A 20,253-nucleotide genomic window follows, 5' to 3' on the forward strand; every position below is an offset into this window, starting at 1 on the left:
CCAACCTCTTTTAGAGTCTCCCCAACACCTTTTATCAGATGCCCCTTTTCTCTGAAAAACAAACAAAACCACACAAACCCTCCCTGCAACCAGCTTTTCTCCAGGACACCAAGTGACACATGATTGTTCCTTGGGACCACCCACTGTCCCTCTGGCTACATACGGCTCCCACGCCTTTTCTTGACCTGTTGAGCTCATTCTTCAGCTGACTGGTTTTTCTCTAAATTGCACATTTATAATTAACTGCACGTCTCAATTTCCTTTTACTTTTCACTCCTACCTTCTGGGTCCCAGCCTCTATTACTTCATCTAGGGCATGGTCCCACTTCTGACCTTGCAATGCTGTCACTGTTCAGCATTACCATGTCGAAAACTCACCCTTCATTCTTTGAATTTTCAGCAGAGGAGACAGGCAACATTCAATCTGCAATATACCTTGGGAAAAGGACATTTTCCCACACTTAACCTGCTTGCCATTAAAAAAAATTTATTTACTTTATTTATTTATTTTTGGCTTCGTTGGGTCTTCGTTGCTGCGCGCGGGCTTTCTCTAGTTGCGGCGAGCGGGGGCTACTCTTCATTGCGGTGCGTGGGCTTCCCATTGCGGTGGCTTCTCTTGTTGCACATCACGGGCTCTAGACAGCAGGCTCAGTAGTTGTGGCTCACGGGCTTAGTTGCTCCGCGGCATGTGGGATCTTCCCGGAACAGGGCTCGAACCCGTGTCCCCTGCATTGGCAGGCGGATTCTTAACCACTGCACCACCAGGGAAGTCCCCGGCTTGCCATTTTTAAAACACATTAATGCTATATTTAGAGGCAAAATAGTAGAGTGACAAGAACCAGACTTTAAGGCAGGCAGATCTAGGTTTAAATCCTAGCTCCATCACTTATGGTTATAAGATCTTGGGCAAGTTATGTAATCTCTTTGAGCTTCATTTTCCCCATTTGTAAAATGGAGTAATAATACACCCCTTGTGGGGTTACCATGAGGATTAAATGAGATAATGCACGTAAAGCACCTGGGACAGCACCTGCACATAGTAGGAGCCCAAAAAACACTAGTGATTTATACTACCGTTATAGCTATTTTAGTTAATAAACAATAAGCCTAACTGGTAGGTAGCATGAGTGTGCACACCGTGTTATATGTATCAGATGCTCCGGAAGAAGTGAGAGATAGAAGTACCTTAAGGCGCTTAGAGTCCAGTTAGCAAACAGGACAGGAAACACGTTCATTTCTAATAGAAATGACTTCAAAATAATGAGAGTACAAAGCAGCGCAAGATAACATTCCTCAATGGTGATGGCAACATCAAGTTCAACAGACCAGAGGAGGGGAAGGACACAGTAGGATGGGCAGGCTGAGAGCTGGAAGGGGGCAGGATGAGACGCTCTGGGGTAGGAAGTGAGGTGGGCGGAGCCGGGGACACAGCCAGAGGACAGAGAATAGATCTGGTCTTGACTGAGGCAAACTGTGTGGACCTTGATGAATTTGGATTCCATCAATCAGCAAAGTTTAGCAACTTGTGTGTGTGGAGGTGGTGGTGATGAGGGGGCTTTGGGAGTGTGGGGTTTAGGAGCACATTTACAGAGAGGACTCTGGTCACCCCCATCCCTGGACATGTCTGTAGTCACAGCAGGCTTCTGGGTATGAAAATCAGACTCCAGAACATGGCCCTGACTGCTCAGTGCAAAGTCGACTGCAGTGCTGAGATGACGGACCTCAACCTGCGGACTGGGATGAATGACATATGGGAAACCTGTTTCGGGGAAGAAATAGCAGCCAGGTTTGATGACAGAAGAGGAGAGGATGTAAATAACAGGGGAGGTTTTATGCCTGCGTGGCTGAAAAAATAGTATCAGGAGAGGAACAACCAAATTTAGGAGGGAAGAGAGTCTTTGGAAATCTTAATGCAGGGCTGACGGATGGAGCAGATGAAAATTGTTAATTATAACCAACATCCATTGAGCACATACTCTGTGGCTATTTAATTCTCACAACAGTCCTGTGAAATATGTATTATTGGGCTTCCCTGGTGGCGCAGTGGTTGAGAGTCTGCCTGCCAATGCGGGGGACACGGGTTCGAGCCCTGGTCTGGGAGGATCCCACATGCCGCAGATCAGTTGGGTCCGTGAGCCACGATTACTGAGCCTGCACGTCTGGAGCCTGTGCTCCGCAATAAGAGAGGCCACGATAGTGAGAGGCCCGCGCACCGCGATGAAGAGCGGCCCCCGCTTGCCACAACTAGGGAAAGCCCTCGCACAGAAACGAAGACCCAACACAGCCATAAATAAATAAATAAATAAATAAATAAATAAATTTAAATCATATGGGCTTCTAAGAAGACCTCTGCTTAAAAAAAAAAAAAAGAAAGAAATATGTATTATTCTCCCCATTATTCAGATGAGGAAACTGAGGGTTGATATTCATATCTATTAGGCTGGGAAGGACGTCTCTTCCCATCCATTTAGGAGGGGGATGGATAGAGGAGGAGATGAGCTGAGGTGACATGGAGGAGAGCTGAGGGTCCCAGACTTCTTAGCAAAACAGAGGAAAGGTTTTGGGAAAATTAGGAGTGTCAGTCTGAGCCAAGACGAGGTTTAAGAAAACTGTATGGGAAATGCACTACAGAATCCACGAGGGAGGGCTGAAGGAAACTTGCCATATTATAAGGGGTCAGTTCCATGAAGCCAGGAGCTGGGACGGAGAGAGCAGGCTGGGATTGCGGAGGGAGTGGGGAGTCCAGGGACGGACTGACAAAGGCATCCAGGTGGAGGTCCAGCACAGCCAAAAATGGGGCGGGGTCCCAGAGCAGAGCTTGTCTGGGGCTTAGAGTGACATCTGAACTTTTATGTTTGTTAGAAATACAGTTCGATTCTCCAATGGTACGTGAAGGCAGGGTGCTCTGGTGGGAAAGGCCTGAACTCTGGAGCCTGGCACACCTGGTCTGAGGTCTGGCTTTATCGTTGAGGAGTCCTGTGGTCTCGAGCCAGTAAGCTCTGGCTTGGGAGGATGGGGGCGCCGTTCCTGGAAGGAGGGGTCCCTGGGAGAGGAGTGGGGTTGTGGTGGATGCGTTGGGTTTGGGGCAGGTGCACGGAGGTGTCTAGGCTGTAGCTGTAAGCCTGGGAGTCATCAGTGACAGATCACCTGGGGAGAGAAGGTGGGGAGGGGGAGAAGGCAGTCTGGCATAGGATCCTGAGAAGCAACCACAGAGGAGAGGAGTAAGACAGACAAGACCACGGAAGGAGCCTGGGAAGGAGAGTCAAGAGGCAGGAGGGAGAGCCGGCTGGCATGGGGTTATGGAAGCCAAGAAAACCCTGTCACCAGCGCAACAATCTCCCTGGCTCACTGGCTTCAAGAAGAGGTGAGCTGCCCTAGAAGTTAAGATGTCTTCGAGGGAAACCCAAGCTCCCCTTCCCAGATGCGAGCGTACCAGGGTAGCCTTCCGGTCTCAGGGACAGTGAACGCATCTGCTTGGGAAGCCCTGATATAAGCCTGCCTGGCCCCTGCTCAACAGGTAGACCCTGGGCACACAGGACACAGCCAGCTGCAAGCGCTGCTGGGAGAGAGAAAGGTAGGGATTCAGTGTGAAATCCCCATCTGCCCTCCTCCCTTCAGCCCCATCAATAAAGAACAGGCCTGACTGCTATGCTGTGGGGAGCAGCTGGGTCAGGCGCAGGTCAGACCAGGCTGTGCAAGAGCTCTTGCTGCCCCTTCCCTTCTGTGGCAAATTCCTGAAGACAAAGAGGTGCTGGCTGTCTCCAGGGCTGCTTGTGCAGTGGCCTTGTGGCAGGAAAGCTAATTGCAAAGGGAAAGATGGCTCCTCGCTCTGGATTCTCAACCCTGGAGGGGCCCAGGGCAGCAGGGGATTAACCCCCACCATAGAAACTTTGGGATGAAACTAGACCCAGAGAAAACCTCCTGAAGGGATGCAGACCAACACAGAGACCTGGTCCCCACGAAGTGCTCCAGGAGAGGGTCACCTGCACAGCCAAGTGCTGCCCTCACCTAACCTTCATGACCACTGTGTTGGACAGATGTTTTCACCATCTCAGTTTTTGAGACATAAGCCGAGACTGGGATCCAGGTATTTTTATTCCAAATCTCATACTCTTCCGTAACCCTGAGAATAGATTTGATACCAACAAATAGCAACTAAGCACAGAGCTTCATAGCCTGGGGCAATCCCAACTGCAGATTCAGGGTCTCCCACCTGGTATACTTAAAATAGACAACAGATAAGGAAGTATATACGTCAGCCCTAACATCTTCTCATTTTAGTACTAGGAATACATGAATCCCAAATGGTGGGAGAAATGGAAAAGCATGCATGGTTCTTATCAGGAGACGATGCACATTTCTGTGGTTAAGACATTTCCTTTAAACCTGGGAATGAATTGTGTTAATTCCCAGACCCAACAGACTAGCATGTCCCGGAGACACAGAAGCTAGCAAAAAGTGACACCACTCCCGCGGAAGCCATCGGACCACTGTGGCAGTTACCACCTAGGCTGAACTCATGTTCAGGAGAGAAATGAACATTTACTGACAGCCTGCTTTGTGCAATGTTCCTAATATTATTCGTATTTATTATCTTATTTGATCCTCAGAATGACTCTGTAATTTAAAGCAAGGACTCAAACAGATATCTGTATACCCGTGTGCACAGCAGCGTTACTCATAATAGCCAAAATGTGGAAGCAACCTAGTGTCTATCGACAGATGAATGAATAAACATAATGTGGTACGTACATAGAATGGATGTTATCCAACCTTAAAAAAGGAAAGAAATTATGACACAGGCTCCAACATGGTTGAAACTTGAGGACATTATGCTCAGTGAAATAAGCCAGTCATAGATGGACAAAAAAATGTACGATTCCACTTCTACGAGGTATCTAGAATAGTCAACTTCATAGAGATGGAAAGTGTAATGGTGGCTGCCAGGGGCTGGGAGGAGTGGGGGATGGGAAAGTTAGTATTTACGGAGTACAGAATTTCAGCTGGGGAAGATGAACAAGTTCTGGAAATGGATTATTGTGGTGACAACGCTGTGAACGTACTTAATGTCACTGAACTGTACACTGAAAAATGATTGAAATGATAAATTTTATGTTATATATATTTTATCACAATAGAAAATTTAAAAATATATGACTCTGTAGGGTAGAGGTTACTCTTCTCGTCTTACAGATAAGAAAAATGGGGCACAGAGGAAATCATGCAGCCAGACTGAATGAGGGTCTATCTGCCGCTAGCACCCTAGGTTTCCTTTACACGATGCCGCCCCTTCTAGAGCTCAAGATAGCCCTGGTCTGACTGCGGGGCTCCCTGGCTCCAAGATTCCTCTGTCAAAGGATGGAGAAAATCCCAAGTGAAATTGGACCTAACTGCAGTTTAGAAACAGAGGGGTGGGTGTGGCTTGGGCTTGAATTACAGGGCTAAACCTGAGCATTGTGCCAACTCTAAAATTACGAAATGAGGGTCTCCAGGCGTCTCTCTAATCCAGAATGATTATCTTCACTGCCGAGCATCCAATTTAAATCATTGTGTTTAATACAAAGCCACAGAACAGAGCAGCCTGTCTCCCGACATGTAGTTACCATGGAGACCGGAGATGATCCTCAGAGGGAGTTATGTGGCGGAGAGAACGTGGCTGCTAGCTTCTGAGAAGACAGGGGGCCAGGGGAAACCGTTCTAAAATAGAGCCCGGAGACGCCCTTTGTCACCTTCCTCCTTAGCAAAGCCCCTTCTAATCCCAAAGCGGGAAAGTTTACAGGTAAGCAGGTCATGACCACCTTTATTAAAAGTCCAGGCTGCCCAAAGAGGCCAGACCAGAGGGGTTTATCAACAATGCAGAAATAAACCACATGTAACCCCATCTGCTCTCCTTCCCTCATCTACTCCAGTGTTGGCGAGGCTTCATTTTGGTCCCAAAGCTCAGTGATAATAGTGCTATCAAGCTGCCTGAGGGAGGCTGTCCTGAGGCCGCGCTAGGTGCTGATGCTGGGGAATGAGGAAGGCTGTCCTGAGGCCGTGCGAGGTGCTGATGCTGGGGAATGAGGAAGGCTGTCCTGAGGCCACGCTAGGTGCTGATGCTGGGGAATGAGGAAGGCTGTCCTGAGGCTGCGCTAGGTGCTCATGCTGGGGAATGCGCGCTGGCGTCTGCTCTGGGAGGCAGGGAGGCCTATGCCTGTACTTGCTAGCTTGGAAAGGCATTTCACTCCCTGAGACTCAGCTTCTCCACCTGCAAAGGAAGGAAAATAAGGCCTGCCTGAGGGGGGCTTTAAAGATCACGATACGTGTATAAGGGATACAGAAATGCTGGGCCTGACAGGGCAGTGCAGCCCTCCTGGAGGGGACAGCGGCTGGAAACGTAGCTGCAGGTCCTACGCAGAGCCATGCACTGCCAGATGCCACCTGGGGGTCTGGGAACACAGAGCCCGTGAGAGGCTCCACACACTCCAGGCTGAACACTGTATTTTCCACACAGCAGGAAAAGTAGACTCTTCGATGGGCCACTATGTCTGGGGCTTAGAGATTCAGAACAAGCGTGCTCTCCCGAATATAAGTCCTAGTTATCTTAAGCCTGGCAAAGTGAGAGTCAGGGCACCAAACCAGGAAAGAGCTACAGCCCAGGCCTGGTGGTAACAAAGGGCACCAAACAGAATGGAAACCTGACGGAGGGAAGGGGAGAGGGTGGCAACAGCTCAGTGGTTAGAATTTCAGTTCATGTAAGTTTTATCCTAACCTAGTCCGCTCAGAACTCCCCGGCCCACTTCTGTTCTCCATTGACTCTAATTGTAAGACAAAGAGGGAGCAAGAGGAAGCAGAATGAACTCTTCCCTATGACATCATCACAACTTATTATACATAAAGATATGGGTCATGTGAAGAAAATATATCGAGATCAATATGTAGCCAAGTATCATGGAACATCCTCATGGACCTCATCTGAAACCCCAGCACTCAGTTAAGTTCCTTTTAACACACACACATCACAGATTTTTTTCTCTCCAAATAACTTTAGAAAATTCTAAAGAAAATTCTTAACTTTTCAGGCTAACAGAAAGGGACCATGCTAAGGGCTGAGAATGTTTATCAAGTGCTTGGTTAATGCACTGAGTTTACTGTTCTCTTAAGTTTTTGGTTTACAGCCTGCACTAAAAAAGTTTGCTTCCAAGGATATAGAATGGCCAAAACAACTTTGAAAAAGAAGGACAAAGTTGGAAGGCTTACACCACCGGCTTTCAGGACTTACTCTAAAGCTATCATAATCAAGACATTGTGGTATAGGTGTAAAGATAGATACATAGATCAAAAGAACAGAAAAGAGAGTGCAAAAATAGACCCACACATATATGGTCAACTATATGTTTTTGACAAGGGATGATCTTTTCAACAAATGGTGCTAGAACAATTGGATAGCCATATGTAAAAACACTGAACCTCAACCCTTACTGGATACCATATATAAAAACTAACTTAAAATGAATCATTGACCTAAATGTAAGAGCTAAGATTATAACACTTCTAAAAGAAAACATAGGAGAAAATCTTAGTGACCTTGGATTTCACAAAAAGTTCTCAGTTACAGCACGAAAAACAAACTATGAAAGAAAAAGAATTAATAAATTGAAGTTCAAAATGAAAAACTTTTGCTCTTCCAATGACATTGTTAAGAAAATGAAGAGGTAAGTCATAGCCAGGGAGAAAATGTTTGCAAAACATGTACCCAACAAACGACTTGTAGCTAGAACATATAAACAACTCTGACAACCCAATAAAAAGAAGACAAACAGTGCTCACTTTGGCAACACTAAATTTGGAACAATACGGAGAAGATTAGCATGGTCCCTGCACAAGGATGACACACAGCTTCCTGAAGCATTCCATATTTTTCAGTTGTAAGGTAAATATGTACTAGGGATGTAATGTATGACATGATAAATATAATTAACACTGCTGGATGTTATAGGTGAAAGTCATTAAGAGAGTAAATCCTAAGAGTTCTCATCACAAGGAAAAATTGTTTTTCCTTTTCTTAAGAAAATTTATTTATTTATTTTGGCTGCACCGGGTCTTAGTTGTGGCACACAGGACCTTCACTGCGGCATGCGGGCTTCTTAGTTGTGGCACGCATGTGGGATCTAGTTCCCTGATCAGGGATCGAACCTGGGCGCCCTGCATTGGGAATGTGGAGTCTTACCCACTGGACCACCAGGGAAGTCCCTCTTTTTTCTTTTATTTTGTATTTATATGGGATGATGGATGGTCACTAAACTTATTGTGGTAATCTGTTCATGAAGTATATAAGTCAAATCATTATGCTGTACATCTTAAACTTATACAGTGCTGTATATCAACTATATTTCCATAAAACTAGAAAGGAAAAAATAAAGATTTACCTATTCTTTACATTTCATAAAAAAAAAAACAAAAAACAAGACCAATGACTCAAAACATAGGGAAAAGATGTGAACTCTTCACCAAAGATATACAGAGGGCAAATAAGCACATGTAGAGACATTCAACACTAGGGAAGTGCAAATTAAAACCATAGTGAGCTACCACTGATACATCTGTTAGATGGCTAAAATTAAAAAGACTGACCATAACAAGTGATGGCAAAAATGTGGAGCCTGGAAGGAACAGAAAATGTTACAACCACTTTGGAAACCACTTTGGCAATTTCTTAAAAAGCTAAATGTACACCTACCATATACTCTAGGCGTCCCACTTCTAGGTAATTACACAGGGGAATGTAAGCATGTGTCCACACAAACACTTGTACACAGATATTCATAGTCGCTTTATCTGTAGTTGCCAAACACTTAATAATGCTAAGTCAGAAACCAGACCAAAAAAGAAATACATACTGTATTTTCCATGATATAAAAATGTGAGAAAATGCAAATTAATCTATAGTGACAGAAAACAGATCAGTGGTTGCCAGCGCAGGGAAGGATTACAAGGGACACCAAGAAACTTTGGCTGGGGGCGGGGGGGTGGCGGTGATGGATATGTTTATTATATTAATGGTGATGGCTTCGCAGTATCTACACGTCAAAGTGTATCAAACCATACACTTTAAAAATGTGTGGCTTATTGTATGTCAATTATACCTTAATCAAGTTGTTTAAAAAAAAAGCATAACACATAGATTAAAAAAAAAAAAAAAAGTGGCTTCCTGGGCTACCCAATCATGACCTTCTTCATTCTGTACATACTCTTCCCAAGAACAGAGTTCACCAACATTCATCAAGCTTAATTTTATTTTTAAGTATTGAGAACACTGTAGAGAGTTTAAATCTAAAGAGGAAAGTTATTTATAGATGAGGGGTTGAATTCATTAATCTCCAGTGGCACTTCCAGCTCTAAAACTGTGTGCACGAGTGAGTGCACGTGTGTGTACGTGAGAGTGCGTGTGTAAGTGTGCGACTGTGACAGTGAGTATGTGAAAGTGTCTAAGTGTGTGAGTGTGTGTGTAGTGTGAGAGATAAACATTTGTGAATGAGGGACTTCCCTGGTGGTGCAGTGGTTAAGAATCCACCTGCCAATGCGGGAGACATGGGTTTGATCACTGGTCCAGGAAGATCCCACATGCCGCGGAGCAACTAAGCCCGTGCGCCACAACTACTGAGCCTGCGCTCTAGAGCCCGCGAGCCACAACTATTGAAGCCCGCGCACCTAGAGCCCGTGCTCCGCAACAAGAGAAGCCACCGCAATGAGAAGCCCGCACACCACAATGAAGAGTAGCCCTGACTCGTCACAACTAGAGAAAGCCTGTGCGCAGCAACGAAGATCCAACACAGCCAAAACAAACAAACAAACAAACAAAGAACCACACTGGTGAATGAGAAAGTTCTTAACTATAGCTGGCCTACAGCTTTATCCTCACATAGTCACTAATTAGGGATCCTTACAGCACCTAATTTTTAATTAACAAGAAATAAAAAAGGATCAGAAGGAGAGAAAAACATGGTTGGCTACAGGGATAACCTGAGGGAACAATGAGGCGGCAACCACGTAAGGGAGAAGATGCAGCGTCTACACACATTTCTACCTGCCAGTGAACCATTCTAAGATGTGTACCTGACATTCAACACAGAAATATGGCCACTTCAGATAGGAGGCAACCTCAGTGAGGAGAAGAGATATTTTCAACTGAGATTTTTGAAGCCTTCCAGAAGGCCATATTCAAATATTTCTTGAAATATTAAAAAGTATTCCGTCTTTACGAAAAGAAATAGGAGGAAGAAAAATACATCATTCATATAGTATATGTCTCACTGAAGTATACATACAATACATGATGTATTTTTCTTCTATCTTTTTTTTAAACCCCAGAGATGTTGGATGAAAGTATAAAAGCAGAGCTAGTATGAGATATGAAAGGTTTCCAAGATGCTTGGGTTTAATCACCAAGGGTACATTTATCTCTATTCTTGAACCAAAGGTTTTAAAAAGCAGTAATCTCTCTGTATGGATCAATTCTTTGCAAACACTCTTATTCTAGGAAATGAGGAGCTGCTTGGTCACCATAGGAGATTTTTTTCCAATGCTAGATGTAAAAATTTGTAAGAAATGATAGATCTCTCTTACATTTGTTCTAAGAAGAGTCAACCTGGCCTACATGTTGGCCTGCCAATTAACATAGATGTACAGTGAAAGTTGCCAGCAAGGTTTTGTTATACGAGATACCTGATTTGAAGCAGGACATCTTTAAATAGCTCCTGCTACGTGCTGAGTTTATGACTGGATATGTCTGTTTTTAAGAGAAAGAAAGGAGAAAGAAAATTATCTAGAAGTCATCACCAGTACTATTTAGGCTCCATTTGAAACCTATAACACACACAGTCAACCCTGACAGTAGAGACAGAAACCAATTTTGTAATTCCTATTTGATGTCTAACACTTTAATACGTATGCCTGTGAGGAAACTTCACAAATGGATTTTTCAGGGGTTGGTCCTCAGTCATCACGATCTATTTACTTATTTATTTTTATTTATTTTGCGGTACGTGGGCCTCTCACTGTTGTGGCCTCTCACATTGCAGAGTACGGGCTCCGGACGCGCAGGCTCAGCGTCCATGGCTCACGGGCCCAGCCGCTCCGTGGCATGTGGTATCCTCCCGGACCAGGGCACGAACCCGCGTCCCCTGCATTGGCAGGCGGACCCTCAACCACTGCGCCACCAGGGAAGCCCCATGATCTATTTATTTAACAAACACTCATATAGTGCTTAGTAAGCACCAAGTACTATTTTTTAAATATATTTTTTATTTTAAAATTTTTATTCATTTTTTATTTTTGGCCACGTGGCTTGTAGGATCTCAGTTGCCCAACCAGGGACTGAACCCTGGCCACGGCAGTGAAAGCACCAAGTCCTAACCGCTAGACTGCCAGGGAACTACGAAGTACTATTTTAAGTTCTTTACCAGTAGTATCTCAACACACATAAAGTATTATCATAATCTCCATTTTCCAGAGAAGGAAACTGAAACACAGAGAGAGATTAACTCGTCCAAATCACACAACCAGTAAATGTGGAGCTGAAATTCAAACTTTGGCCGTCCACCCCAGCCTGTGCTCACGACTGCCACCCTATGTAGACATTCATCTATTTCTTGAGCATCTATTGTACTACATGTTTTAATCTTTGCGAGTCTGTGGTGAGTCACGAGTTAAATATAAATTGTCGTCTCTGCCCCTCAAAGTTTTCAATCCAGCTGAGAGACAAACTTTACATAGGAAACAATTTGAAAGCCCCAGGATGACACTTTATTTCAGCTGAGGAGAAAAAAGTGGATCCTGGGGCTGAATTAGCTGGAGGAAGAATGTGACATGAGCTTGGTAGGTCGTGAAGGCCTTCTGTGGATGGGTGGGAAGGGATGGCAGGAGGGAGCATGGGACATTCATAGCGAAGGGGGCTGAGAAAATCCCCTTCCTGATGGATGGGCACATATGGGCACTGAGGATTGGATGGAGAGGGCAAGGTCAGATGGTGAGCTGTCCAGGGTGAAGACCTAGGACTCCAAACTAGACAACAGAGGGCCACTGCAAGTTCTCAAGCAGGACATGACCCTGCTGGCAAAGCCGAGGACATAGGCAGCACGGGCACTAGATGGACAGTAGAACAATCTCATTGCAAAGCCAAAGTGGGTGGATCAAGTAACCCAAGAAACCAGACAGAGTCAAGGCCAGGCCTAGGGTGGAAGCAGGCACTCAGCCTGGGGACTAACAGTTATGCACGTGCTCTGTGCCGGGCACTGTGTGAAGTGTTTTTCATGCATCAACTCATTTAATCCCCACAACAACCATTTGTAAATGGTAAAAACTGTCAGCTCTAAGGCACTGACATCAGTGTTATTCCTCTAGGGACAGTGGTGTGTTATAAAGCCGCCATCTTGGGGAGGCGGAGAGCTTACTCTGCCGTCTGCCTGATGCATCAGTTCCTTGATGCCTTTATCTGGTCCAGGCAAGCTTAGAGCCACACAGTGTTGAGTTAACTATTTGCATGCAGCTTACTGAGAGGTCATAGGCTGTCTGAAAGGGGTGACTGTCCAGAATCTGGGGTTTCAGGATCCTCTGAGTGGTGTGGTGAAAAGGGCCTCAGACTGAGAAACTTACAGTCTGGTCCAACTACCTCTGGGACTTGGGGCCACTCATTCACTCTCTCTCCCTGTCAATGGGAGGGTGGGGCTCTATTTCTAAGATCCCTCCAGTTTTTTTACCAGAATGAAGTGAACTTGGGAACATCAGTTAATAAGCAAGACTGTATGAGTCTGGATCCCGGTAAGCAGGAAGGGTTACTGCAGAGCAAAAAGACTGGAAAGAGATTTTGGCTAGAATTAAACAGAAATGGACAGAATAACAGAGTCAAGAAAAAAGAAGAAAAGAAGTGAGCAGCATTTAAAGGTTTAAAGCCCAAAGAGCCAGTTTCAAAGGCAAAATAGCAAAAACAGTCTGCCCAATGGATACATGGGCTCCTCGGTAAGAAGGTTGGCAGGCTGGACAACAAAGGGAATTTATTTATGTCCCAGCGGGTCCTATCCCAGGACTCTGATAGGTTTAGTCCTCTGCAGTGGGAGGAGGGAGGTAGGGTCAGGACCCTCCACTGGGGGCGGGAAGTGGCAGGCCACCTAGCCTGTGCCACTGTACATCTGCTAGGCTGATCCTGTTCTAGACAAACACTCTTTGGGTTAGGATTTGGCTCCCCTTGTGGTTTGACTACAAGAATAGATGTCCTGCTGCTGATGGCTTTGAGTTAGTGGGAGGCTGTCTCAGTGACCAGATGGCCCTGGCACAGACAAGAGAGAGCCTCTGGGTCCTCAAAGAAGAGGCACAGACCCAGCTGGATTTCCATTTGATGACATCTTGACCATGGCCAATCCGCCGCTCATTGATGATGCCTATGCGGTACAGACAGGAGGGCAGAGCACAGCACCAGGGACACTTAGCAAGTACAGGGGTTCTAGGCCCCAGGCTGGGGCTTGGGAACCCAATAATGGGACCCTATAATGTGAATAGAAGGAGAGAAACTAATAAATAATACTGGCAAGGGTGAGGCAAGACAAGTCCAAGTTTTCGAAGGGGATTCAGATGTCATTCTGGCACATAAGGTGAGGGTCAGACAGGCAACAGGAGTAACAGCCAGGACAACGTGCCATTCAACACAGCCGAGAAAGTTCCTTAATAATCCGCACGCTAGTGTTAGGATCATCAAGGATGCTTTAAAAAAAAATACATGGGCTTCCCTGGTGGCGCAGTGGACAAGAATCTGCCTGCCAATGCAGGGGACACGGGTTCGATCCCTGGTCCGGGAAGATCCCACATGCCGCAGAGCAACTAAGCCCATGTAGGCGCTACTGAGCCTGTACTCTAGAGCCCGAGCTCCGCCACTGCAATGAGAAGCCCGCGCACCGCAACGAAGAGTAACCCCTGCTCACCGCAACTAGAGAAAGCCCGCGTGCAGCAATGAAGACCCAACACAGCCAAAAAAAAATTTTTTTTTTAAATTAAAAAAAAAATTAAAAAAAAATACAGATGGGGGAAGAGGCAGACCTAGAGACATTGATTTCATTAGTCTGGGGTGGAGGGTACAGGCAGTAGAAAGGAGGGGTCTGGACATGTATTTCTAAAATAACTCCCCAAGTAGTTTTACTGTAATTTGCTTCCAAAGGTTGAAAACCATTGGCCTAGACAGTGGTTCTCAGTCTAGTTTTGGAGGAGTGGGAGGCAGAAAAGGCCTCTAGGAAGCATTTCCCCATTGTCCCTGCTGCCCCCTCTGTCACCATCTTAGTGAAGGGGCTGTGCCTGTAGTTTGATTCTGATATTCCCACCGGGCCACGGAGAGCCACTGGTGGGGTGGAGCTCAACAGCCTGCATTAACATTCTTATTATGTAATATTAGATTCACACCAAAGAATAAGCATAACTTATGAGTAAGCTAAGTAGGATAATGATAAAAGACCCCCGTGACCCAAGTGAAATCCTAGACCTTTATTAACACAGTTGGTGTCGCTGGCTCTCCTCCCTCCCCTCCTGCCCCTGCCTTCCCACAGGAGATAACCCCCTTCCTCCGTGGGGGCATTTTTAACAAGCAGGGCGTCCTGGCATCTCTGGAGACCAGGTTCTGGGCCTCTGGGAGGGAGGGGCCTGCAGGTTGGAGGCGTGGAGGAGGCGGGGAGGAGGATGGAGTGCCCGGGCTGTGAGCAAGGGGGGCAGAGGCAGGGGAGCCAGGCAGAGCGTGCCCCAGCCTCTAACAGAAGCAGAGGCGGGCAAAGCGTGTGTTAAAGAAGCGCTAGAGAAACCCCTTCAGACCCAGTACAATGGAGACCCAGATGCTCTCAGAAAAGCCAGGCTTTCAACGGTTTTGTTTTCTCAGCCCTGGCTGCTGCTGCCCAATTGACAGGCAGGCCATAGCTCAGGGGGTGCAGAGTTCAAGGCCCTTCGGATCTGTCAGACGGGAACAAAAAGGCGCAACTTGATCTCTCTTTCTCTATAGGCTAATCACAAGGGTGAGCTTTCCTTGGGGTTATTATTCTATTATAAACCCAGATGCTGAAAGCAGATCAACCGTTACCTTTCTTAGAAGGTGCAAAGTAGGTCAGCGGCAGTCTATCAGGGTACACAGCCTGGGCCTGAGTGCCACAGGCTGTGTGAATAATTAAATCCACACATCCCTGACATCAGCAGTGCAACAGGAGAGCATTTTCTCTCCCCAGGAGATTGTCAGGAATTAGAGATAAGAGGAAGCCAAAATATCCAGCCGTAGGAGCAGCAACAGGGAGGAGCAATCTAGGAGTGGGGGGGACGGGGACGGGGCAGGAAGCCAGTTCTTGGGAGGCTGGGATGTCTGAGGCAGGACTCTGGGCAGGGTCTCCCAGAGGGGTCTGGGGAGGACTGCGTCAGGGGCTGTGTTATGAAACAGATGCTCAGTATGAGCTGCGGCACAAGGACAAGGTCCGATCTTACTTAGGGGGTGGATATAACAAGAGGTCAGTTTAGGTGACGCGAGCAGCCAGAGTGGCTTGGCGTTTATGGGCCTTAAATTTCCTATAACTTGGGCCTGGCATGGATTGGGGGTGTCTGATCCTACAGGAACTGGGGGAGGTGGGACCCTTAATCACACAGGGGTTTTTCTGTGTTTTTCCAGAGACAGCTGCTTCCATGGATGAGAAGCCTGGAAAAGATCAAAAGTTACCCACCGCCTTGCACAAAGTTGCACGTGCAAAGGTCTTCATTCGCTGTAAAGAGCTGAAGGCTCTCAGGGGAAAACTCGTCACTCCTGGCTAATGAGGCCCCGGCAGACGACAATGTGGAAAATAAAACAAAGAAAGGCCAGCCTCCTCTCCCAGAGGCTGGTAGGCAGCATAGTGACAGTGTGGCATCCAACCCTGGACTAAAGATCTCCCAAGCGGGGAGAGTAACCGGCAAGCTACAATTTTTGGTGCAAGGCTGCACACTGCATACAATTTTTGGTGCACGCTGCAAAACGGACCCCAGCATGGACTGGTGTGGTCATCAGAGTTACGTTGGTGGTAAATACCGGGTCCTCTCTTACTCTCTTGCTGGGAGTATAAACTTACAACCAAACTGGAAAACAATGTGGGAGTCTCTCCCAGAGCTAAACATGTGTGTCTTCTATGACCCAGCAATCCCACTCCCAGGAATATGCCTGTAGAAACGTGCACACACGTTTACTAAAAGACATGGATGAGAACATTCAGAGCAACAGCATTTGTCATAGCCCCGAAGTAGCAACCACCCAAATGCCTGGTGACAGCAGAATGTCTAGGTACTCTGTGGGCTCTTGTACAGTAGAACACTATGAAGCAATGAAGTACAACGTGCAACAACATGGCTGAATTTCACAAAAATAATGTTGAGCAAAGGAAGTCAACGCAAGGGTACAGGCTGCCTGATTTCATTTACATAAAGCAAACAGTCAAAACCTATGGTGAATATGCTGAAAACCACCTGCTTCTGCACTTTACAGAGGCAAATTGTATGGAGTGTGAGTTATACCTCCATTAAGCTGTTACTTTTTAAAAACTATGGTATTAGAAGTCAGGATAGCTGTTATCGTTGGTGAGGAGTAGTGACTAGGAGGGGGCACAAGGGGGGCTTCTGGGTGCTGGCAATGTTTGGTTTCTCAGCTTGGGTGCTGGTTACAAGGGTGTGTTCAGTTGTGATGATTCTGTGTACCTTAGAACCTGTGCGCTTCTCTGTATGTATGCTGTACTTCAATAAAAATAACCACAAATGAAGCAGGCCTGGCCTGGCCGGGCTCAAGTGCATGGGGATGGTGAGCCGGATGTGCTCACTCTCTTCAGAAAGGCCCCGACTGCCACCAGAGTCCCCCCAAGAGGACCCTGAAAGAGTTTATGAGGATGGGGCTCCCCATTCATTAGTGAAGCCTCATCTGCAGGGCCCTGGAGTAATTCTCAGAGGAGAAAGTAGGGCAGGTCCACCAATCACTTCTATTCCCAGGGCTTGGCTCAAGCGGGCAGGTGTGGCCTGGGATGCCAGAGTATTCAGCAGGCCTGGCGGCAACCTTGCCTCAGCAGAGGCTGGGCCATGGCTACTGTGACTCCTCACAGCTCAGCCTTCCGGGGGTCTGATCTGTTGCGTCTGGACTGGGAAGGAGGCATATCCTCAGGGAGACCTTAAGGGACATCTGCCTGAGCTGGGCCAGCCTCTGCCTGCCTGGAGCCCCAGCCAGGCTCTTCAGGGTGGGTTTGGGGAGCCTTATCAGTTGCTGCCTAACAGCCGGAGCACTGGAGCCCCCAGGAAGATGGATCCCAGGGGGAGTGCACTGAGCACGGGAGAGGGGCTCCCTGAGAACCCCAAGTAGAACAGAGGTGAGATTTTAAGGTACAGGGCCAATGGAGATTTGAGGCAGTGGGCCAAAGTAGGACATAGGACTGCTGCCACTGGTGGACTCCTTTCACCCAGGGGGCATTAGAGGCCAAGTCCTTTATAAATCAGACAGTACAGAGGGCTGCTGCCAGGGCCAGGGACTTCTGACCCTCAAGATGCTGATTCAACTCTGCATTTGAAAAAAGTCTTCATAGATGAATCTGATGCACAGCTGGATGTAGAGACCGCATGGATAAGTATCAATCACTTATTCAGTCAACAAACAATTGCTGGCCAGCTACTCTCATTCCAGGTCAAGGCCAGGCTCTGGGAAAGCAGAAGAATACAGTCAGGTCTTGCCCTTAAGGAGCCCATAGTCTGGTGTCCAGGGAGAGGCCTGCGTATTACAGATAATTACAACACACAGGGATGACAGCAATGACAGGATTCTGGAGCACAGAGAAAGGGTGAAAGAACCTACTTGTGACTCTTTTGGCGAAACATAATTTCCTCCTGATTCATTTGTTTCACAGGTCTGAATTTTTGTATTTTGCATTTAGGGACATAAAGTAGCTCAGGCCCAGCTCAGTAATTCTTAAATATTGTCCATGATAATTCACTCTGAAAAGAGGGCCTACCACCAGTATCTTTCAAGCTGTTTTTAAAAAGAACGAGCTAGGAAAGATAATAAAAGATAGTTAACTATGTCTGTTTCATAATTCTACCATTAAAATCATCTAGAATAGGCATATCTATTTTTCACAATTTTGGAGAAATTAATTTAGCTTATCATACATAAAGCAGTCCCTCAGACCTACCCCACACACACGCACACCTGCCCCACACATACAACAATAAGAAACTCCAGCTATTCTCCTCTTCTTCTAGGTCTGTACTACATGACATAAAAATATAAAAATAAAATCAGTTCCTGGCCTGGGTGCTTCAGTAAGTGATGCGATCAGCAAAATAGGCTTAAATGCCTCCTTTTCCATAATCATAGAAAGCTATGACATTTAGCCTGAAATTTCCTATTTTAGTTGCCACAGCGGCCCCTTCAAGAGCACCCTTCTCCTTTGAGCGATACAGCAGGAGCACCCTGTTCATGTGGATCTAGTCCAGAGCAGCCCCAGAAACAGAGGAAACCACCGAGGGAGGCACTTTCCCCAAACAGAAGCATTACCTTGGTCCCGTGGTAGAAGTCGTCCACGCATGTGGCGTTCATGAAGGTCTGGTGGAAGTGGGTGCTGGTGTCGATGCCTCCAGGGATCACCAGTTTCCCAGTGGCATCAATCACCTTGGCCCCTCCAGGGATCATGAGCTCACGGCCCACCTGCTGGATGATGCCATTCTCAATGTAGACATCAGCCTCATGGGTGCAGTCATCGTTCACAACCTTGCCTCCCTTGATGAGAATCCGCACACTGGCTGAATTGGCAAGCATGTTCCTGTGAAAGGGGAGAGGGGGCACTGGTCAAGGTCAAGATTCCTTTTCACTGTCACCAAGGTCCCACCCTTTCCTGTGAGAGCCCAAACTCCATGGGCAGAGTACGTGAGCAGGGATGGGGAGGAAGTTTCTCCACAGCCCGAGGACCCTGGTCCTATAGCCAGCTGGGGTCACAGGCCTCCCACTGACCTCCCAGCAGGACTCATTGGGAATCATGACACCACAGCAGTCAGGGTGAAGCTGGGGCCCAAAGAAACATCAATTTTCACCTTCTCAAGAGGTTGTGGTGGTTCTAAAGCATTTTCATATCTCTTGTCTCATTTTATTCCTAAAACAACCCAAGAAGTGGCATTTTACAGACGAGAAAACAAATTGCTAATAAGGAATTTATGGCTACTAAGTAGCCAAGTCAAACCCAGATGTCTTGTAGGACCAACGTCCCCACTATACCGTATGGTCCTGAAGATATCAGAGGCTCCTGGGATGTGTCTCAGAGAGCCAGATTCTCCAAGCCTCACAGCTGCTTAATTCATGTCATTCTTCAGATGGATTCTGATTCAGTTCACCCTCCTATGTTTGTCTCAAGAAGTCCACGACCACACTGAAGCGCCACAGCTGGCTGCACATTGACAAGCTCATCTGATATGCTCAAGCCCCACCCGCAAGGTTCAGCTTTATTTGGTCCAGATTGCATCCCCAGAATCAACTTTTCAAAAGCCATAGAACTCTACCATACACTTAAAGAGGAATTAACCCCAAATCTCTTCCAGAAAGTAGAGAAGGAAACCTTCCCAAGTCAGTTTATGAAGTCAGTACTGCCCTGATACCAAAGATAGAGAAAGAAATTATAGAAACAAACAAACAAACAAACAAACTATAAAGTAATATCCCTCATGAATGTAGGTACAAAAATTTCTAACGAAATATCAGCAAACAGAATTCAGCAATATGTAAAAGAATTAAAGAATCCCACTATGCAAATGGAATTACTTCCAGGGATGCAAAGCTTACTCAATATTTGAAAATCAATCAATGTAATCCACCATATTAACAGGCTAAAGAAGAAAAAATCACATAATCATATAAATTGATGCAGAAAAAGCACTGGACAAAATTCAACACCCATTCATGATAAAAAACTCTCAGGAAAGTAGGAAAAGAAGTTAACTTCCTCAAGTTGATAAAGAACATCACCAGGGACTTCCCTGGTGGTGCAGTGCTTAAGAATCCGCCTGCCAATGCAGGGGATATGGGTTCGATCTCCGGTCCAGGAAGATCCCACATGCCACGTGCTGCAACTACTGAAGCCTGTGCACCTAGAGCCCGTGCTCCCCAACAAAAGAAGCCACTGAAATGCAAAGCCTGTGCACTGTAACGAAGAGTAACCCTTGCTCAGCGCAACTAGAGAAAGCCCACACACAGCAATGAAGACCCAACAC

The 20,253-nt window shown here is 46.5% G+C and overlaps 1 protein-coding gene and 1 non-coding gene across 2 annotated transcripts in view; one reads left to right on the plus strand and one right to left on the minus strand.

Moving 5' to 3' along the window:
- The window catches only part of DPYSL5 (dihydropyrimidinase like 5), an 88,441-nt gene that overhangs the window by 30,692 nt on the left and 37,496 nt on the right, over nt 1-20,253 (minus strand). The window contains exon 2 of the mRNA XM_060168683.1: nt 18,551-18,815. Within this exon, the coding sequence (XP_060024666.1) occupies nt 18,551-18,811 (261 nt within the window). The 5' untranslated portion in view covers nt 18,812-18,815. The remainder of the gene's footprint in view (nt 1-18,550; nt 18,816-20,253) is intronic.
- Nucleotides 7,795-7,902, plus strand: LOC132532029 (U6 spliceosomal RNA). The gene has a single exon (XR_009544290.1). It is a non-coding gene; the product is annotated as a U6 spliceosomal RNA (small nuclear RNA).

This window comes from Lagenorhynchus albirostris, chromosome 13, assembly GCF_949774975.1.
Source record: "Lagenorhynchus albirostris chromosome 13, mLagAlb1.1, whole genome shotgun sequence".
Taxonomy (NCBI): Eukaryota; Metazoa; Chordata; class Mammalia; order Artiodactyla; family Delphinidae; genus Lagenorhynchus; species Lagenorhynchus albirostris.